The following is a 21,629-nucleotide window of genomic DNA, read 5'->3' as shown; positions in this document are numbered from 1 at the left end:
GGTGAGTCCTTTGAGCAGCCAGGCAGTTCTTCTTGGCAGGATGCAGGTTCTGGTTCAGGTTTCTTCTCCAGCAAGTGTCTGAGGTGGTAGGGCAGAGGCCCTGTTTTATACCCAAATGTGCCTTTGAAGTGGGGGAGACTTCAAAGAGTGGCTTAGAAGTGCACCAGGTCCCCTTTCAGTTCAATCCTGTCTGCCAGGGTCCCAGTAGGGGGTGTGGCAGTCCTTTGTGTCAGAGCAGGCTCTCCACCCTCCCAGCCCAGGAAGACCCATTCAAAATGCAGATGTATGCAAGTGAGGCTGAGTACCCTGTGTTTGGGGTGTGTCTGAGTGAATGCACAAGGAGCTGTCAACTAAACCTAGCCAGACGTGGATTGTAAGGCACAGAAAGATTTAAGTGCAAAGAAATACTCACTTTCTAAAAGTGGCATTTCTAAAATAGTAATATTAAATCCAACTTCACCAGTCAGCAGGATTTTGTATTACCATTCTGGACATACTAAATATGACCTTCCTACTCCCTTCAGATCAGCAGCTGCCACTTCAACAATGTGTGAGGGCAGCCCCAATGTTAGCCTACGAAGGGAGCAGGCCTCACAGTAGTGTAAAAACAAATTTAGGAGTTTTACACTACCAGGACATGTAACTACACAGGTACATGTCCTACCTTTTACCCACACAGCACCCTGCTCTAGGGGTTACCCAGGGCACACATTAGAGGTGACTTATGTGTAGAAAAAGGGGAGCTTGAGGCTTGGCAAGTACTTTTAAATGCCAAGTCGAAGTGGCAGTGAAACTGCACACACAGGCCTTGCAATGGCAGGCCTGGGACAAGGTAAAGGGGCTACTTGAGTGGGTGGCACAACCAGTGATGCAGGCCCACTAGTAGCATTTAATCTACAGGCCCTAGGCACATACAGTGCACATTACTAGGGACTTATAAGTATATTAAATAGTTCAATTGGGTATGATCCAAGGTTACCATGTTTAAAGGGAGAGAGCATATGCACTTTAGCACTGGTTAGCAGTGGTAAAGTGTGCAGAGTCTAAGAGCCAGCAAAAACAGAGTCCAAAAAGTGGAGGGAGGCAGGCAAAAAGTTAGGGGTGACCACCCTAAAGCATGTCAGGTCTAACAATAATCAAGGTAGAAATGTTGCATATTACAAAGAGATGCAACAAATGTGTACTGTAAAATAATTCAAAATGATGCAGACCTATTTTTCAAACTTCTGCATTTAACTAAGTCATTTTATTGGGAACCCCCTTAAGATCACATGGAGACAAAGGCCTGAGTCTGAAATGAAAGACCTGTCATTTCAAAGCGATTGACATTAGATGACATTTATGCAAGACTTTAAGAACTAAACTTAGCTGTTTACCATGATCATTTAACAGCATTTCTGACTTGCATAGATTGTCACTTCCCCAACTTCAAGAAAGCCTGAAACATTAGTGGGGGTGTGCTAAACAATTTTGATAGCATACCAAATGACAAAAAGAAGAAAGAAATATTTGCAGAGGAAGGTCAGTGGTATAAATCAATTTTGAAAGTTGTATTCACTTCTGAATGTTGCTTATTATTTATATATTTATGTTGGTTTTGCATAGTGTCAACACATATGTATTTATACATGTAAGGGGAATTATGTGTTGTGAAGTTATCTACAAAGCAAAGGAGTGTTGTAGAAAGGTAGTGGAGGAGGGAAGTAGTGTAGAGAACGAGAATGGGGAGGGGATGAATGCATGGCAATTGATGTTGCCAGCTGGATGCATCGTACTGAGGGTTGCCTTGCCCAAGCACGAGGCACTGCTTGAAAATGAGGGTCTGCCCTTCCTTCCTGAATGTTAGAAAGGGGGTCTTTGGTTGGCAGTCAGGTTACCCCTTGTCCAAGTAAGGACCCTCACTCTTGTCAGGCTAAAGGAGAATCACCCTCAGTTAACCCCCGCTCACCACCTTGGTAGCTTGGCATGAGCAGACAGGCTTAACTTCAGAAGCAATGTGTAAAGTATTTGTACCAACACACAGAGTAATTCAGTGAAAACACTACAAAATGACACAACACAGGTTTAAAAAAATAGAAAAGATTTACATAAACAAAACAAGACAAAAACGACAAAAATCCAACATACACAAGTAAAGTTATGAATTTTCAAAGAATAAGAGTCTTAAATCCTTGAGAAAACAGTGAGAATGCTGTTATTTCACAAACGTACCTGGGTAGCATCAAAATAAAGCTGCATGGGTGAGTGTGCATTGAAAAAGGCCAGTGATGCTTTGATTTCTCACTTGCAGGCGAGCCTGTGCATCATTCCTCCTCCGGTAGGGTCAGCGTGTCTCGTTCCTTCACTCCCGCAAGAGAGCAATGCATCGATCCAGACAGGCACGTCGGGTCCGGGCAGGCTTTGAGTTGTTTTTCTGTGCCCAGCAATGTTGTGTGGAAAATCCAGTTGCACAGTATCACAAAACCACACAGAGTGGGGTTTACGTTGTTATCAGCCTCCGTTAGCTGGTGTTGTGTGTCATTTCTCCAGCCACATTGCATCAATCTTCCAGCTGTGATGCAGGTTGAGCGTTGATTTCAGCAGCAATGCCAGATCTGCGTCGTTTATCAACGGCATCATGGAAGGTGCGTTGAAAATTTCCCTGCACAGAGGTCTGTGCGTGGATTTTCAGTCTTTGTCTGTCAGCTTCACCTTTCAAGGGCCCAGGAACTGAATAGGGCACCACTTGGCAGGGAAGGATACTCAGCAGAGAGTCCAGGTGCTGGCAGGGGCAGTCTTTGATGGCCCAGAGACTTCAACAACAGGAGGCAAGCTCAGTTCAAGCCCTTAGAGATTCTTCACAAGCAGGAATGCACAACGAAATCCAGTCTTTATCCCCTTTCACAGGTAGAAGCAGCAACTGCAGGATAGCTCAACAAAGCACAGTCACAGGCAGGTCAGCACTTCTCCTCAGCTCTTCAGCTTTTCTCCTTGGCAGAGGATCCTCTTAATTCCAGAAGTAATCTAATGTTCAGGGGTTTTGGGTGCTCTTCTTAAACCCCATTCTGCCTTTGAAGTAGGACTACTTCAAGGAAAGTCTCTCTTGTTTGTGAGATCCTGCGTTGCCCAAGCCAGGCCCCAGACACACACCAGGGGGTTGGAGACTGCATTGTGAGGGCAGACACAGCCCTTTCAGGTGTGAGTGACCACTCCTCCCCTCCCTCCTAGCACAGATGTCTCATCAGGATATGCAGGCTACACCCTAGCTCCCTTTGTTTCACTGTCTAGAGAGAGCCCAACTATCGAACTAACACAGACAGGGAATCCACAAACAGGCAGAGTCACAGAATGGTTTTAGCAAGAAAATGCCTAATTTCTAAAAGTGGCATTTTCAAACACACAATCTCAAAACCAACTATTCTAAAAGATGTATTTTTAAATTGTGAGTCAAAGACCGCAAACTCCACATGTCCATCTACTCCCAAATGGAACCTGTGTTTTAATAATATTTAAAGGGAGCACCCATGTTAACCTATGAGAGAGATAGGCTTTGCAACAGTGGAAACCAAATTTGGCAGGACATGTAAAACACACTAGTACATGTCCCACCTTAAACATAAACTGCACCCTGCCCATGGGGCTACCTAGGGCCTACCTTAGGGGTGTCTTACATGTAGGAAAAGAGAAGGTTTAGGCCTGGCAAGTAGGTACAGTTGCCAAGTCGAATTGGCAGTCAAAACTTCACTCACAGACACTGCAGTGACAGGTCTAAGCCATGTTTACAGAGATGCTAATGTGGGTTGCACAACCAGTGCTGCAGGCCCACCAGTAGCATTTTATTGACAGGCCCTGGGCACCTCTAGTGCACTGTACTAGGGACTTACTAGTAAATAAAATATGCTAATCATGGAAAGCCAATAACACATGCATTTTACATAGGAGCACTTGCACTTCAGCACTGGATAGCAGTGATAAAGTGCCCAGAGTAACAAAAACAGCACAAACAGTCCAGTACACAATCTGGGAAACAGAGGCAAAAAGTTAGGGGAGACCACACCAAGGATGCCAAGTCTAACACTGAAGATTAGGAAAAAGACATCTTGATGGGTCTGGATGGAGAAAGTGCTCTGGATCCCATACTGGTGGCAAAAGGAGAGGCACACTGCCTTTCGGAAACTACTCAGCTGTGGCTCTCCCATAAGTTGTGATTACATTAGAGAAGCGTTTATGAGTGGTTGAGCCCTATTGCACTCTTGATGCAGGTTTACCCTGAAGAAGAATATTTCTGAAAAGAACAAGTGTAAATGTTTCGTTCTCATTCCTTGAGAGGGGCAGTAGCCTCAATGGGCTCTCTAGGAGTGTGCCCACTCCCCTTTGACAAAGAGGCTCCCAAAACAGTATTGTTCACAAAGGTAAACTGAGAATTCAAGCCTAAATTTACCTTTGTGAATTGATCCCTCAGTTTCCAGGAGCTTCAATTGAGTGATACTTTACACCATGGTAAATGCCATCCTGCATTTCGTTTGGTTGAATGTCCATTCATCTGCTCATTAGGGAGCTCTTTGGTGTAAGATAACATACAAGTCTACTAAGGCACTTGTTTTTTTACTCTCTCATGGATACAATTGAATAATTCAAAACGTTTGTTGCAATCCTTATCGGCACTATCAGGTTAGAGAATTATGAATTATCGAAGAAGGCACTCTTCAAGGCCCTCCTCTCAATAAGTTTAGAAGTTCATTTGACTATATGTGTTATTATGAGATACTATTATTGACTGAAAAATAGGTTGTATAGAAAGGGCTACATTGCCCATATTTAATATGCTACTTTAAATGGCAACTGGAAAATGCATTAAAGCACATTCTCACTGACTGAGCCAATATTTCTTGAAGTAGCTTTTATTCACAAGGCTCCTGGTCATCGATCTAGTAAAAAACACTATTACATTATTGAATTTTGTAACACCTAGGCATTTTCTTTACCTTCAAGTGAGTATAAAGGCTAGCTGTTCTATGAAATTCTGAGCCAAGGTTACTTCATAGGTTTGAGCTTTAATGAATGTCAGTTCATTTTGCAAATGAAATTGCGTATATTACCCTTAACACTATTAAAGAGACAACTATGAAAGTAGCATTGTTTTTTTAGTATGTATTATTTTGTTAGGTTTGTTGTGCTTTTAGGTACTATTACTTATTGGGATATATAGTGAGGTCATAGATGTTGCATTTGGAGTGCAAGTTATGGTTTGCAATAATTGTACGAGCTCTGGATTTCTACACTAACCATAACTTTTGAATTTGTTTGATTTTTTAATTCCACTTGAACTGTGTTTTTTCTATGCCTTCATAGGGTTTTTACACATATGTTCATATGTTATAAGCAGAGATAACCATAGATTCACTATGGGGGTTATTACAACTTTGGAGGCGGTGTTAATCCGTCCCACAAGTGACGGTAAAGTGACGGATATACCACCAGCCATATTACGAGTTCCATAGGATATAATGGACTCGTAATACGGCTGGTGGTATATCCGTCACTTTACCGTCACTTTTGGGACGGATTAACACCTCCTCTAAAGTTGTAATAACCCCCTTAATCTTTGTTTTTTCAGTGTTTTATTTGTTTTTTTTCATAAAATGCGAATGGACACACCGTTAGGGCCTATAACCCCCATTGTGCGCAGCATTCAACCAAGCACATTGATGGTTCTATAAAATAATAAGCCTGTGGCCAAGCCCTGCACTCAAGTCTTTGTTGATTGTCAAACCCTGCTGCACATGCGATGGCCATGCATAATACAGGTAGATCGCAATGCTTGGCCTTTGACCAGACACAGAACTTAAGTTTCAATGTGAGGTCAACTGCCCACATTAGGGAGTAACTACATACACGCAGGCCATGTAGCTGACATGCAACATGTGGCCAATCTTCTGCTGCACAATCCCTTCAAGTGTGCACAGCCTCATCCCTCCACAACCAGTAAAACCTGCTCCACACAGCTTTTGGCCATGTGTGGTGGGGGTTGGTGAATTGGACTGGTCTGCAGGCCCTGCTTCCAACCTGCTGTTTGTAGCTAACCACCTGCCTGAGGTCACTGGCCAAACACAGGTGTATTGCAATGAACAGATTTTCCTAGTTTTACAGGATTCACAAATCCTTTGCAAAATTTGTGAATTTGTAGACTCTTGGAGAGTCTGCGAGATCCAGGGAACCCACCATAGGATTTGTGAATCCCACGAAAAAATAATTTTCTGCCATTTACTTTAGAGCTAGATGGGTTCCTTTTGGTTCCACCCACATGCTGGATGGGTTCCTTTGGGTCCCACCCACATGGCCTTGATGGTTATGGTTTGTTCATACTATACTCCTATGGCCTTTTCCCCTTATAATTTTTCACAACATGGTCCTCAGTGAACCACCTTGGTTAGGGGCAGCTGCAAATGATTAATTTTTTTATAGCAGACAGCCAATCTGAGCATGGTCGATTCATGGATCATCAACCCGATTTGTCAATTCACAATTTACAGTTGGAGAAACAGCTACCTCATCCAATCATGTGCCTTTATTTTTTAACTGAATTCTCAAATACTCTGTGGACTAGTGAAATTCCATGAAACATCCACAAATCAATGGTCCTGCCATCTTCATATTCTAGGCTCTTCCTGCATAGACAGAACCACATTTTAAACACTAATTTATCAAATGCTTCTAAATTGATTTGCCCCAAGCCACACAAAGGCACTTTTTGAGTAAAGTTCTTTTTACATACCAAGAATGATGTACTTCAATTGAGCCATAATGTATTGTACTCAGGAGCAAAGAATGTTGGGAGTATTAAGATGGGAACTTTCAATTTTGAGACACCTCCTATTTGTAAGATCTACACATGACTTCTCATAAGAAAGTGTAAGTGAATGCACTTAAAAAAAATGTTTTGTGTTGATTAGCACCACATTTAAAAACCCTTTTCATTAGAAACTGACAAACCATAAATTCACTTAAAAAAACCAAAGGTTACAGGGTCGTTATAGTTAGGCTCACATTTTAAAAGTACAAAACCATGGAAATTTACCTGTTATAGTTATAGTTATCTCAAGTAACTATTACTCATGGCCTAAGGTAACTATAACTTGCAGCCCCACCATGTAGTTTTTTTGTAAATTTTTTTACAGCAAATATTACGGTGATATTATCAGTGATGTTATCAAAGATGTCATGAGTGCTGTAATTTGTGGGGTAATTAGCAGTGCATGACGAGGGAGCGAGTTATAGTTACCTTAGGGCCCCCCAGACCTGACCCACCTGTTTCTCTTCAGAAAACAAGCACAGGAGCCTACACTTGTTTTTTTTTTTTTTTTTTTTCGCAAGATCGGCCACAAATTGTGGCTCTGGGTGTTCCTTTGGGGATCAGGGTGACTTTATCCTGTCCCCTGTTTTTTTTTCTTTTTTAGTGGTTATCAGCTGAAGTCAGGTTTGAAATGTTGGCAGACAATCAGAGCTGTGCATTTACCTGCACGAGCTTGTCATTATTACCAAGTTCATCGCAAAGGATATGTGTGCCTAGATATACAAATTTATTTTCCCTTTAATATCTAAACAAATAGTGCAGGGTTTTACCGCAAATAAGCAAAAGGGTAATCTGTGTACAGAAAGCTAGCTTTCTGCCAAATGAGGTGTAATTCAGTCCATTGGTTTGGGCTGTAGTCACGTCTGAAGGTCCTATGGGAATTAACATGGGAACCACAACTTTTTTTACCCCCCCCCCCTCTTTTTTTGGGCTGCCGCTTGAAGGATCACCTCAAAACTTTCCATACAGACATCAATGAATTGTATTTCATTTACAAGAAACTGTTGAGCAAGTGCTGCAAACATTACTAAAGCATGATATGATTGAGCGATCTAGTGGTCCAAATACGTGGGTTTCGCCCCAAGTGGTAGTTCCCAAAAAGGACAGTGAAGGAGCTGTATGCATCTATGTTGATATGTGTAAAGCTAACAAGGCAAGTGAAAGAGAATGACATCCTAGTCTGCACATTGTGACATGATCCCACAGCTAAATGGTGCAAAGATGTCTCTCACCTTGATCTGAGCAAAGGGTATAATCAATTGGAACTTTAAGAAAATTGCAGGTACATTAGTATGTTTTCTACTCACATCGGTCTGTTCAGGTTTAAGGGATTAAGTTTTGTTGCGTAATCAGCTACAGAACTTTTTCAAGATGTCATTCGACATATAATACAGCCTATCACTAATGCTTTCAACTACAGTGATGACATATAAGCCATTGGGGCCACACGTAAAGTACATTATAAAGCCCTTACAGAAGTTTGTTGACTACTGGCTGATGCAGGTCTAACCTTGCATATAGAGAAGTGAGAGTTCAACAAAACAAAATTAAAATTCTTTGGCCATATCTTTTCTGATGGGGGTATAACGATGGATCCAGCTAACGTACAAGCATTGTCAGCCACCCTCAACCCACCATAGATGTCATGCTTGATCATCAGGAATCTCCTCACACCATGAGAGCTAGTCACAGTATAGAATACAACTCCTCTTTTCACAAGGAGTAGCTCAGTGGATGTTTTCCGAGATAGAGTTAGTAGCCTATGTTGAGCTATTGTGTGGTGACGTGAGCAGAGCTTGTGGAAAGTGATGGAGGTGAAGGATTAAAACTGGCTATAGGGTGTATTTACCTATATTCATGCACTCCTGGGTCAGAATTAAAACATTGGGGGCACTACAGGAGTTAATTAAGCCTGCTAGACAAGGTCAATATGTTTCTGCCCTCTCACCCTCAATAAGAGGTCTGCTGGCGTTTGTCAGGACTCAAAGGAAATAACTTCTGCTCTGAAATAAGTGTTCAAAAAGAAGAAATATAAATATACACAACTGTAGAGTGGTCTACTGGCATGTTCAAAGCGGGAGTAGCCACAGACGGACAACCTGTCACAGGATAATCATAAACCTGGCAATGGATGAAGACTTGTAAGGGACCTCTACAGAGAGCACTCTGAGCCCTATGGTCACCGAGTTGAGGCATTACACCAGACAATTGTGGGTAAGCCCGGCTTGGTTCGTTCTGTATGTACATAGGTTTGTGACACATTATGTTCATCCTACAACACTCTAGCAGGCTTACCAGTTATCACATTTACCTACCCACTCAGTCAACCCTCACAATCAAAGACTCACCCTTTGACACAAACACACCAATCATCACCAATTAAGTAATTAGGAGTTTCACTAACAGAAATCTACACTTAGACCCTAATTATGACCCTGGCAGTCTGCTGACCACAAAGATGTGGTCCGACCACTTTGGCGGCGGTCAGATCGCCACATTATGACCGTGGTGGTTCGGCCATAGTCGGACCGCCAGTTTCCCTCCACTGGAGGGACTGATGGTGCTTGTGGTCCTAATCTGCTAGGGCTGAGCAGCATGCAGCTCTGCCCTGGGGATTAAGAGCCCCCTCTCCACCATCTTTTACATGGATGTTGCTCTGCCATGTAAATGCTGGCAGAGACGGGTTGCAGGTGGCCCCTGGGGGGCTCCTGCACTGCCCGTGCACTTGGCATGGGCAGTGCAGGGGCCCCCATGGACAGCCTAGCAAAGATTCTCACTCTCTGCCATGCAGAGAGTAAAAAGAGTGATGGATGCTTTTGCACCCTACGCACTGCAACATTGTCGCCGACTCAAATATGAGCCAGCGTCAATGTTGCCTGTTCCCCGCTAGGCCAGTGGGTTTAAACACTGACCCAGCAGAACTTGTAATGGGCTCATAGGAAGGCGGACGCACTGGCGGCAACCTGACCGATGGAGTTTGGCGGGTAGGCTTTTCTACCCGCCAAACTCAAAATGACCCCCTTACTATCTTTGTTAATACTTGTTTTAATCTCCTTGTTGATTACATCTAGATGTCCCTCTGTCATAATAAGCACATATCATTCGCAGGTAAGATAAAATAAGCAAATATTGTCATGACAGTTGTTGGAAAGTGGTTTATTAGTTGGTGCAGGTAGGTACCTACAGTTAGTAAAAACACCACAATATCAATAAGGTTCAGTTAAAGTTTTAAGAAATTAATCCTTGCTCATCCCTTGGTAGCGTTGCTGACGAGCAGTCAGGTTTAAATTAGGAGATGTTTCTAAAGCATTTAATATCAACAAAACAGTAAATAAGTAAGACACCACATACAACAAAAATGTAACACCAATCTATAAAAATAGAGAGTATCATTATCTTTAAATTGACACCAAACTGACAAAGATCTAAAGTAGGGAACCGGAAATATGCATTTTTAATATTAAATGTAAAAATTTACTTTCTAGCACCATAGAGAGAAAAGCACCAACTGTGGCTATCTGGTCATGCTGAACTGGGACCAACTCAAGGTTTTAGACTAACCACAATGGAGCACAGGTCAGATACTGTGAGTGCTTGGGGCCGTTTTTTCTCTCATTGTTGAGTGAGTCTCCTCAGCAGGCTGGGTTACAGTTCGATGACACCGGCTTGCTTCACTGTGAGGCATCGGTGATTCCTAGAGGTCTTGGTCATGTCGTCCCTGATAAAGAGCTTCAACAGGACGAACCAGAATTCAAAGCTGAGTCGTGTTTATACGTCGCCGGCTTGACTCACTATAATGGGATGGTCCACTTATAGAAGTGTTTTCTAAACATTCTCCAAACATTTGCAAAATTCTGGATCTTCTTGAAGAAGGCTCTTTTGGGATTATTGAAGGGTTCACAACACCAGCCAAGGTTCAAGAAGCTCTAAGATGCTACTTGGAGAGTTGGGACTACAACTCCCACAATGCATCAGGGCAAATCCTTAAAAGTCCAAGGGACTATGGTCAGCTGGGCTTTTCTTGCAGGAGTTAGTGCAGACGACTCCTTGTAGCTCTTTTTTACCTGTTGCTTTCAGAGAGTCCACTCCACTCCTGAGTCTTCAAAGCAAAGTCCTCTTTTTTGGTGAAGCCCAGAATGTGCAGCAAGTGCAATCCTTGTCGGTGCAGACCTCTTTTGATGCACACCAGGGGTTCAGTGGGGAAGTCCTTCTTCTTCAGATTCTTCCAGCAAGGACCTCAGCTGCTTGAGCTGCCTGATCTGCTGGGGAGCTATCCCATATTTATTCTGGTTCCTAAGCTTGCAAGCAGGGAGTACCCCTGACCAATGGGATACAGGGTGCCAACCTCTGTAATGACAACTTCCTTAGAAGTGTGGCATATTTTTGTCCCAGAAAACACTGTTTCACAAAAATCCAAAATCGAGAAAATCTCTCCTGGAGGTTGAGGTCTGGCTAAGCCCAACCACAGGTGTGGCTAACTTTCCCCTACACTCCCCTTCCAGACCCTTTTCTAATTCAATTACAGGAGCTCCTATATGGTTAGAGGAGGGTACAGGAAGTAAGGGTGGGCCTGGGCCTTGCACTATCTGTTTCTCTCCCTTTGAAGACCAGTTTATCTACCCAACACCCTTTCTGTCCTGGCATCTGCTGGTGTCCCTCTCACCAGAAGTCTCCTATGTCTCAGCCCAAGCCATTTCACACCTCACCGGGGCAGCTTGGCTCATCCGGTCAAAGGCTGACCAATCACAAAAGGCTACTACGGGGCTGATTTTAGGTAACTTTAGGAAGGCAGTTCTAAAACTACTTTCCTGCAATAGTTATAATAAATCTAACCTTGCCAGGTTGCTGGATTTATTACGACTATTATTAACACTTTGAATGCCTGTTCGAGCTCGGTCCTGTAAGAAATTAGATTTTATTAAAGTTCAATAAAGTCTTTCCATATTAGCCTATGGAGCTGGTAGTGCTACAATGGTAAAAAACAAAATTGGCAGTTTTTCCTTCACCAGGGCGTAAAAAGCATATTTTATAATCCCCCTGCGTATTATACAATGTACCCTACCTTTGTGGCAGCTAGTGTAGACCTTAAGGGTGAATAATATTAAGGTCATTTAAGATGTTAGAAGAACTTCTATATCAAAAGGCAAATGTGGACATCGTTTTAGTTTAAAAGCAGCCTGCAATGCAGGGCTGGCTTTTAAAATGACAGCAGGCAACACACTAGTGCACACCTAAGTGCAAAAAGTCTACTGGGCCTCTAATCTTACATACCCTACCTTATACTAGGGGCTTACAAGTAGGGTTTTAAAGCCAATTGTAATTATGCCTAATTACCATACATCTTTTAAACAGCACATTATTTTAAATTTAGTTTCTTTAATAAGCTTTTATGTCAGGAAGCCAGGTAAGACCTTTATTTCCTAGTTTTACCCAGCCAATCACATGAATGGCAACAAAGTGTAATTTGTTTAATCTGCATGTTGTTGTGAATTCATACAGTAGGTCCAACACCATCAACACTTGTTTAATTCTCAAAATCAAACTTTTTCAGGGGTGTAGATTCAAGCATACAACAATTTATATTAGGATGTGGTTACAATCAAAGACAATCCTCGGTAGGCAGGTAACAGGTTTTAAGATGAACTTCATTTGGAGAATATAGCCATAGTTACAGGTTTCAAGTGAGACCGCCAAACACGTAAGGAGGAGCTATGTAACTATAACTCTGAGACTTATTGCTTCTTCATCAGTGAATTCATTGAACTTCCAATTTTTGATGAGGGTATTAAGTCACTCAACAATTTCGATTAATCTACCAGCTCTTTATGTTTCCTGACTGAAAATATATCTTTTGTATCAAATTTCAGCATTGGACTTAACTTGAGATTTAAAGTGTCTTAATGTGATATTTTCTTCATTACTTCTTTTACTCAATAACCGGCAAGATACTAGAGGTATTTGACAACAACAAGATTGTCAAATACATCAAGAATTTGTAATCCACTCTCTGAAACACTGTCTTCTTCTTTTGCGATGAGTACCTACTTCACTTCTTGCATGGGTTCTCCTCCTTCTTGCCTCTTTGCACTGTATGTAATATACCTGTTTGACTCTTCCTTTAGTGCTATCATTCTGTGTATCTTTTAGGTCTGTGTTGTGGTGCAGTACTTCTTTTCACGGCCTCATCAGCAAGTTCCTGGACAATGATACAGAAATTTCTCTGTTTGGCCTTAATCCTCTTTGAAAGCTTCTCACTGGCTGGAGTAGCACTTTGACTCCACACACGCCAAACATCAATCTTCACTTCGACTGAGGCATGTATTGCACATACAAGCAGTTTGCTGAACCACAGCAAACCCTCTTGGAGAGCACTGGCCACTGTTAGTTTTCTGGGTTATGTATCCCCCATCTCGTCATCAGTTGTAGTGTACTCCCTTGCCTGGGTACTCGTAAGTGAACATACCGCGCATGGAGCTTGGCCTTACACATTTTTATTCCTCTGCATGCAAGCACAAACTCAGTATTCTAAAAATGAAATCTATTCAACACACTTTATCACTTATGTCACATTTCTAAGGAGTCCATCAGGAACCAAAAGGGTCCTGTCATCACTGATTCACAAAACTCTACACAGAGCACACAGTGGATAACAATTAGGAAAGCAGTTAATGCCAAATTCTGCTTATGTCAAAACAGAAACTAAAAAAAAACAAATGTGTTGTGCAAGATTCTGAATACATAACTTTTCAGGAGCCATGCATGAATTCTGACCCAGTAGTCAGCAGGACCCTCAATTTACATTTCTTGTTCTGCACCTCAAATCAATATTCACCTTTCTGAAGTATTTAGTTTTAAGGGTATGTTAGATTTCAAAAAGCCTGCCTTCACAATAACGTGACCTCTATCGTGTGGAATTATTTACAAGAGGGGTGTCCAACTGCTGTTCTTGAGGACCACACTACTGACAGGATTTGATGACTTGGTACATTATTCTCATTTACAGTCATTTTGTATAATTGTATTTCAGGTGAAACCCACGAAATCCTAATTCGAATCTATAATACATGTCGGTTGCTTTCCAAATCATGTATGAAATTGTTTTTCTGGTCAGTTGAATATACGATCAAAAAATCATTTCAAACACTTTTCATGTTTGCCAATCAAACATCCTCGATGATGGTATAGGTACTCGATACGAAACCAAAACCAGACAATTGCAAGAATTAGCATTTTTGGTTACCTGGGTATGTGTAGGTGGAATGTTCATTCTTCCATAAATTCCCAAAAGAGAGTCCCTTGGCAAGGAAATGTTGAATTTCACATAAATGGGGTGATGGATCGTAATTTGAAAACGCCAGAATAGTCCTGGTGGGATGGTCTGCATAATTTTTGTTCCAATGTCTATTTCTCCTGCATCTATCGCTTTCCCTCTTTGGTGTACTATTTGGGAAAAAACAGAAAAATACATTCTACTAGTTGACTATATTAAGCATAATATGATTACATTTTACAATGAAGCGCATTTTTTTCTAAAGTCCCTTTGGTGTGTATATGCCTGGTGTGTATGCACTTCCAGAATATGAATGCACATATTTGTTGTCCCTGAAGGATGTACAATATCTCTGTGAAATGATGGCTCACTGTTGAAATGTGTTTGCGATCTGCAGATTACAAACTAGCATCGTTTCTTTCATATAACCTCGATAAAATAAGCAACCAATACACTGGTTTATTATAATTAGATGTAACAATATTCTATATATAAAGCACCTGTGCAAATATGGTTTGTTATTAACTGAAAATGTACATACTTAAATAATTCAATTAATTGTCTGAGCATGCTCCAATAAAATTCAATGCTTTATAACAAGTGTAACATTTTACATCAAAATCGTTTTATACATCGCAAGTCGCTTAAATTACAATCAAATGAAACTTCCAGATGTAGTCACTCACTTGCTCCTGCACGTAAGAATGTTTGGAAAGGTTACCTTCAGTAATTGTAAGTCATTTTGAGGGCAGAGTCTGAAATGTTTCTCTTTCCAATGTACTCTGATTTACTTTTTTGGGACCAGCACATTTCCAAATGTATACTCCTTGCTTGAGCATATTGTGTGCGATTCAGAAAGGTTTGTGCAGTACCTATTTTCCCGTACTCGCCCAAAAATGCATTAGCATTTGTTAGAACTACATCATATTTCTGGGAATGACGATTGGCATCATTCTGTCAATGGAAATGGCTTGCATGACTGCAGAAAATGCAGAACTATGGCAGAATTGTCGTGATATAATTGACTGGGAACATAGCTGGTCGAGGAAAACGGGAAGAACAATGACCCTTGGTATTGTTGCAAAATCCCACAGATTTGAATCATTGGACCAGATTCACAAACTGCATTTTGTTGTACATAAAGTTGCACTATAGTAGTGCTATTCATATACCAAAAGTGGGTTTCACAAACCTACAGCGAAAGACCTCTACCTGCACCTCTCTAATCTTTTCTGTGCGGAGGTCTCTGCCATATATGGCCAAATATCCACACAGATGGGCATATGTTTTTGTAGAAAATGTGGGTGACAACAGGAGAAGTAGGTGGAAAATGGGGATTACTTAATATAAAAGAGGTTTATGTAAATTTACAAGACGTTTGTCAGTGAAACGCTAATACTAAATGAATACTGGCAAAGCCAATAGGTCTTGCCTTCAGAACATATTGTTTTTTGCCATGCTATACAGCTTTCCAGATGCTGTACAGCAGGACAAAATAAGAAAGGAACCCTCCGTGTGGTTCATCTAACTGCGTCCTTTTGTATTCACACACACAACACGTGAATTTCATCCAAATGGTGCTTGCCCTTTTTGTTTATTTACCAATCGGACTTGGACCAGTAAATAATAAGAAAAAATTATCACTAAAGTGAATAATAATTCCACTACTACTACTACTACTACTACTATTACTACTACTACTACTAACAGCAATTAGAATAATAATGGCAAATAAAATTATAGATATAATTGGTATGATGCGCTTTTTGTTTTGTATGTGTTACTTCACTAGAATGCTAATAAACATAGCATGAGATACACTACTGGGCAATGGCAATGGAGGCCACCTTGTGGAGGATTATCTTGATTGCAGCACATAGATGTTTCTTTCTATTTTGAGCTCTTTTCGGCTGCACCAAATAACTGAACAACACACAAAGGTTCAATGTCTAAAAGTAAAATAAACACATATATATTTACTCACATGTATATTCTCCATTACATCTCGGTGTAACTCTCCACTTTTTTGGTGTTCACCATTTCCGAGTGGAAATGTACACCTAGGTGTAGACATGTTTCCATCCCCTCAAATGAGGAGTTAGAGCATCCTCAAAAGGTATTTCTAACCATAAAGTTACTACAAGTTACTACAAATAACTTTATGACTTTATTATACATTCTGGCCCTCATTACGAACATGGCAGTTCAGACCGCCATGCCGCCGGTGGCGGAAAATACCGCCATCGGCATGGCGGTCTGAACCGCCATATTATGAACAGGCCCTCCGCCACAGCCAGGCTACCACCGACAGGCAGCCTGACGATAACGGAGGACTTTATCCGACAGGGCAGCGCTGCAAGCTGCGCTGCCCTGCGGTTAAAGAACCCTTGTTCCTCCAGCCTTTCCCTTGGCATGGGCAGTGCAGGGGCCCCCATGCAGTGCCACGTCGCGCAGGTCACTGCCCAATTTATGGGCAGTGAGCTGCACGACAGGTGCTGCTGCACCCGCCACACAGCGGTATTGACGACGGCTCCATGTGTAGCCTTCGACAATGTCCTGGCCCTGAATTCTGCTGGACTGGCGGGCAGAAACACTGTTTCTGCTCGCCGGCCCAGCAGAATGTTTATTATACGGCAGGGTATTAAGGGGGCTGGCAGTCTGTGAAAAGACCACCAGCATGAACACGGCGTGGTTTCCCGCCGTTTTCATAATGACCCCCTCTGTCTTGTGGGTGAACATTTTGTCTGCAAAATGTGTAAAACTCAAGAGTTCAGTGACTTTTTTGTCTTTTCTGACAATATCCTACTTATTTTTTCAAACATTGGTTCAGACATCTATTTTCATTTTTATGGTCTCTGCCTTCCTCACTAAACTCAAAGTGGGTTTGCTTGCCATCCTCATTCAACAGGAAACCCAACCTGTATATTACTATTTGTTCATTTTAGCTAAGCCTTTCATCGTTATGAAGGGTGAGGGAATTGTATTATATTGTTGAAATTCCAGCTTGTTTACTGGATAATCTGCCAGAAAGAAGTATCGTAGGTCTGTCTGATGCAAATGCTGCCAGAAAGATGAAAGCCACGTTAATATATCATAGGTTATTTCAAAATGTGCAGCCAAACACCAAAGAGGTCAATGCAGTATCATAGCCGTTTTCATCCTTAAGACCGAGATTAAAGAACAATGTGAGATCTGGATGTGATCATACATTGCCAAATTGTCATAACTTTGTTGGCAAGGACAAACTGGTTAAAATGTGTTAAATGTTCTGAAATTACCAAAGGTGAGTTTTAAACACTAATAATATAGGTACAACTATTGCCCATTTGATGACAGCTGGGGTACCCATTGTAATCATATTTTGGGTATAACTTCTTTAGTACCTGGAGCCAGCATCTGTAATAGAATAAATTGCATTTTCTGATGGAGCTACAGTAGGCTTTAAAGGGAAAGCTCACAGCACATTTTTGTACCATGAAATTGTCCCACTCAATTTCTGTTAAAGGTGTGTTTTGTTTTTTTAGAGGATAAAATAAGCCTTCAAGTTAGTGGTAATCTGATTTATATTACCAACCTTCAGTATACCATACAGCTTCCCTTCATCCTGGTAGGTAGCCTCAGCGGTGGCACCATTGACCCACATTCCCAATCACAATACAAGTATATCAGAGCATAGGCAGGGCATATGGTCAATGAAAATCACTGACACTCACTAACGCCACATTGACTCACTGGCATCCGAGATAGATGGTGTTCTAGGGTGTGTTCATACTGCTCTTCCCCAGAGATGTGCTACAGTGTAAATATGTGATGTTAGTATCACCTTTTTTTGTGTAAAAATGACAGGTTTCAGGGGTTAAATATCACATAGAGGATGACATCGTTTTTTGAAGAAAAGTAAGAATGAGTCAGCTATTGTGCTCTAAAGAGGAAGACTACATGAATACTTTGTTAACCTCATTAAAAATTATCTTAAAAGTAAAAACATCGAGGTTCAGATGCATCATAAGCAGGGCCACTGGAAGTCTAAGGCAAAGGAGGATCAAATTATGTGGCAGGGTTGATTAAATTATGTTGCAAGACAGAGCAAGTTATGTCATTATTTTGTAATTTTTATGCATTGTAGCACTGTCTGGGAAAAGAGTTCACCATACTTGTACCAATTTAACACCCAAAAACAGCAATAAGCAATAGAAAGATAACCACTCACCTTTTCGAAGGACTTTCCAGTGTGCAGGGACATGCGTCAGCATACTTTTAGCAACGTTTGATCCAGTTGAGCGAGAGACATTTTATTGTCTGAATCTCAAGATCATAAAGCTGATGATGAATTGTGTGGCAAATGCCACAAATCCAAACTATGCAAAAATGTAGTAGCTGTAAAATCACATAATCCCAGTGGCCCCGATTATAAGTGAATAAAGTACATTCAAGGCATTGGTATAGTATTACTAATAAGAAAGAGCTTCAATACTAAAAAACATAACAACGAGGTTCACGTTGTGTTGCGTATTCAAACATAAGTATTAATACAATAATAGCTATTTAATATTTTTTACCAGTACCTATGATGATGGAATTTTGTACTAAATTATAGTGAAATGTTAATACTTATTGTAGAAGATCATGATGAAATGCAATAGAGTAAAGAAAAAGGAGCAGAAATACTATTATTAAGAAAAATATTACTACTTGTTCAGAAAGCATGTCTGCAGATCTACGCCTGGCAAAAATGTGATGCATTCCTTTTTTCACAAGAAGTGAAACTAGGACCCACATTCAAGAAGCTCTAGTGCTATTAGCATATTTTTTGTGACACTAATGTGGGCGTTAGGCTTCAAAACTCACTGCACCATATTTACAAAGTGGTGCAATACATGCATTGCACCACCTTGTCCCCCCTTTGCACCACATTATGCATCCCCCATCATAACGTATGCAAAGAGGGTGTTCCCCTGTTAGGAGGGCCGCAAAAATAGCACAGTGGAATCTCAGAGATTCCACTGCATCATTTTTTTTGGCTACTTTTAATGCCTGCTCAGAGCAGGCGTTAAAAGGGGGCTTGCCATTGGTTACAATAGGCTCCTAAGTACTGCTCAGGGTTAGCTCCAAAATGTTAACACTAACCCTGAACAGTACATCAATAGCGTAAACCAGTGCTAAAGTGCAAGTGCTCCCAAAATGTGTATGTAATTGGCTTATCCATGATTGGCATATTTGATTTACTAGTAAGTCCCTAGTACAGTGCACTAGAGGTGCCCAGTAAATCAAATTCTACTAGTGGCCCTGCGGCACTGGTTGTGCCACCCAGATAAGTAGCTCTGTAATCATGTCTCAGACCTGCCACTGCAGTGTCTGTGTGTGCATTTTTTAAATATAAATTCGACTTGGCAAGTGTACCCACTTGCCAGGCCTAAACCTTCCATTTTCTTACATGTAAGGTGCCCCCAAGGTAGGCCCTAGGTAGCCCCAAGGGCAGGATGCAGTGTATGGTTAAGGTAGGACATATAGTAATGTGTTTTATATGTCCTGACACTGTTGCAAGGCCTGCCCTCTCATAGGTTCCATGACTCTGCCTGTTTGTGGATTCCCTGTCTGTGTTAGTTTGACAGTTGGGCTGGTTGTACCTCACACTAGACAGTGACACAAAGGGAGCTGGGGTATAGTCTTCATTTCCTGATGAGCCATCTGTGCTAGGAGGGAGGGGAGGAGTGGTCACTCACACCTGAAAGGGCTGTGTCTGCCCTTACACAATGCAGTCTCCAACCCCCTGGTGAGTGTCTGGGGCCTGGCCTGGGCCAGGCGGGATTTCACAATCAAGAGAGACTTTCCTTTGAAGTAAGCCTACTTCAAAGGGCAAAATGGGTATGAGAAGTGCACCCAAAACCACAGACTTTAGAACACTTCTGGAAACAAAGAGGAACCTCTGCCTGGAGAAGAGCTGAAGAGCCGAGGAAGAAGAGCTGCCCTGTCTGTGACTGTGCTTTGTGGAGCTACCCTGCAGTTGCTGCTCTGCCTGTGCTAGAGTGCAAAGACTGGACATTGTGTTGCCCTCCTTCTTGTGAAGATCTCCAAGGGCTTGATTTAGAGCTTGCCTCCTGTTGTTTGAAGTCTCAGGGACAGCAAAGTCTTCTCTCTGCCAGCACCTGGAGTCTCTGGAGAGACTCCTACTCTGCCAAGTGGTGCCCATCCAGTTCCTGGGACCCTGAAAGAAGAAGCTGGCAGCCTAAGAGGAAGAAATCCATGCATAGAACGCCGTGTGGGGGAACAAATCGACGCAACTCCGATCTACTGCTGAAAAATTGATGCGCCGCCGGCTTTGTGGCTGAAAATCAACGCTTGCCTGCAATGCGACTGAAGAATCGACGCACAAAGCTGGAGAAAGGATGCACAGCATCGCTGATGGAGGCTGGGAGATTGCAACCTGCGCTGTGTGGTTTTCTGATCATCCTGCAGCTGGATTTCCGACGCAAGTACTGCGGGCGTGAAAAAACAACGCAAGGCCTGCCCGGGCCCAATAGAGCGCTGACCCGATTGACGCATCACTCTCCTGTGGAGAGAAGAAACAACGTGCCCCGACCCGACGAAAGGAGAAACAACACAAGGTCTCGCTCATGGGTGAAATTGATGCATGGCAAGCCCTTTTTGACGCACACTCGCCCGTGCAGTGTTATTTTTGACACACCAAAGGTACATTTTCATGCTAACAGTGTTAGTATGTGTTTAAAACTACATTAAGACTCTTTTTGCTTTTTAATTGATAACTTGACTTGTGTATTGTGGATTTGTGTCATTTTGGTCTTGTTTTGGTTAGATAAATATTCTATATTTTTCTAAACCTGTGTTGTGTCATTTTGTAGTGTTTTCATTAAGTTACTGTGTGTGTTGGTACAAATACTTTACACCTAGCACTCTGAAGTTAAGCCTACTGCTCGTGCCAAGCTACCAAGGGGGTAAGCAGGGGTTAGCTGAGGGTGATTCTCTTTTACCCTGACTAGAGTGAGGGTCCTTGCTTGGACAGGGGGTAACCTGACTGCCAACCAGAGACCCCATTTCTAACAGACAGAATATCAGTCCTTTGAAATAAACAGCCATTAAGTGACAGTGAGGTCATATAACCGCCAAATACATAATGCATTGCTAACCTACAAATATCAAACGACTAAAACAAAAGGATGTTCAATCTGTTAAGGGCCATTACGAGTTTCCCCCTGGACCAGCGGGAAATGGCCTACATCTTTGTCTCTGGCTCGTAATTGAGTCAGTGGCAATGCTGTAGTGTGTAGGGTACACCAGCACTGGTCGCAAAGTTCACTGTCTGCACTTCCCATGCCAAGTGCAGTTTCCACCAGCCTTTACATGGCAGTGCTACCACCATGTAAACAGTGGCAGAGAGGAGGGGTCATAATCCCCAGGGCGGCACTGCTTGCAGTGCTGCCCTGGCAGATTAGGACCACCAGCACCGCCAGACCCTTGTGTGGAATAAAAGTGGCAGTGCTGGCGGTCCGTCCGTGGTACGACCGCCGT

The 21,629-nt window shown here is 42.0% G+C and overlaps 1 protein-coding gene across 2 annotated transcripts in view; it reads right to left on the bottom strand.

Moving 5' to 3' along the window:
* TENM1 (teneurin transmembrane protein 1) overlaps positions 1–21,629 on the bottom strand; it is a 1,758,425-nt gene that overhangs the window by 707,120 nt on the left and 1,029,676 nt on the right. For both annotated transcript variants that reach the window (XM_069211839.1, XM_069211847.1), the window contains one exon: positions 14,073–14,272. In XM_069211839.1, the coding sequence (XP_069067940.1) occupies positions 14,073–14,272 (200 nt within the window). The remainder of the gene's footprint in view (positions 1–14,072; positions 14,273–21,629) is intronic.

Source organism: Pleurodeles waltl, chromosome 2_1, assembly GCF_031143425.1.
Source record: "Pleurodeles waltl isolate 20211129_DDA chromosome 2_1, aPleWal1.hap1.20221129, whole genome shotgun sequence".
NCBI classification, from domain to species: domain Eukaryota; kingdom Metazoa; phylum Chordata; class Amphibia; order Caudata; family Salamandridae; genus Pleurodeles; species Pleurodeles waltl.
The sequence above is the reverse complement of the archived record's forward strand: the minus strand, read 5'-3'. Positions and strand labels throughout refer to the sequence as shown.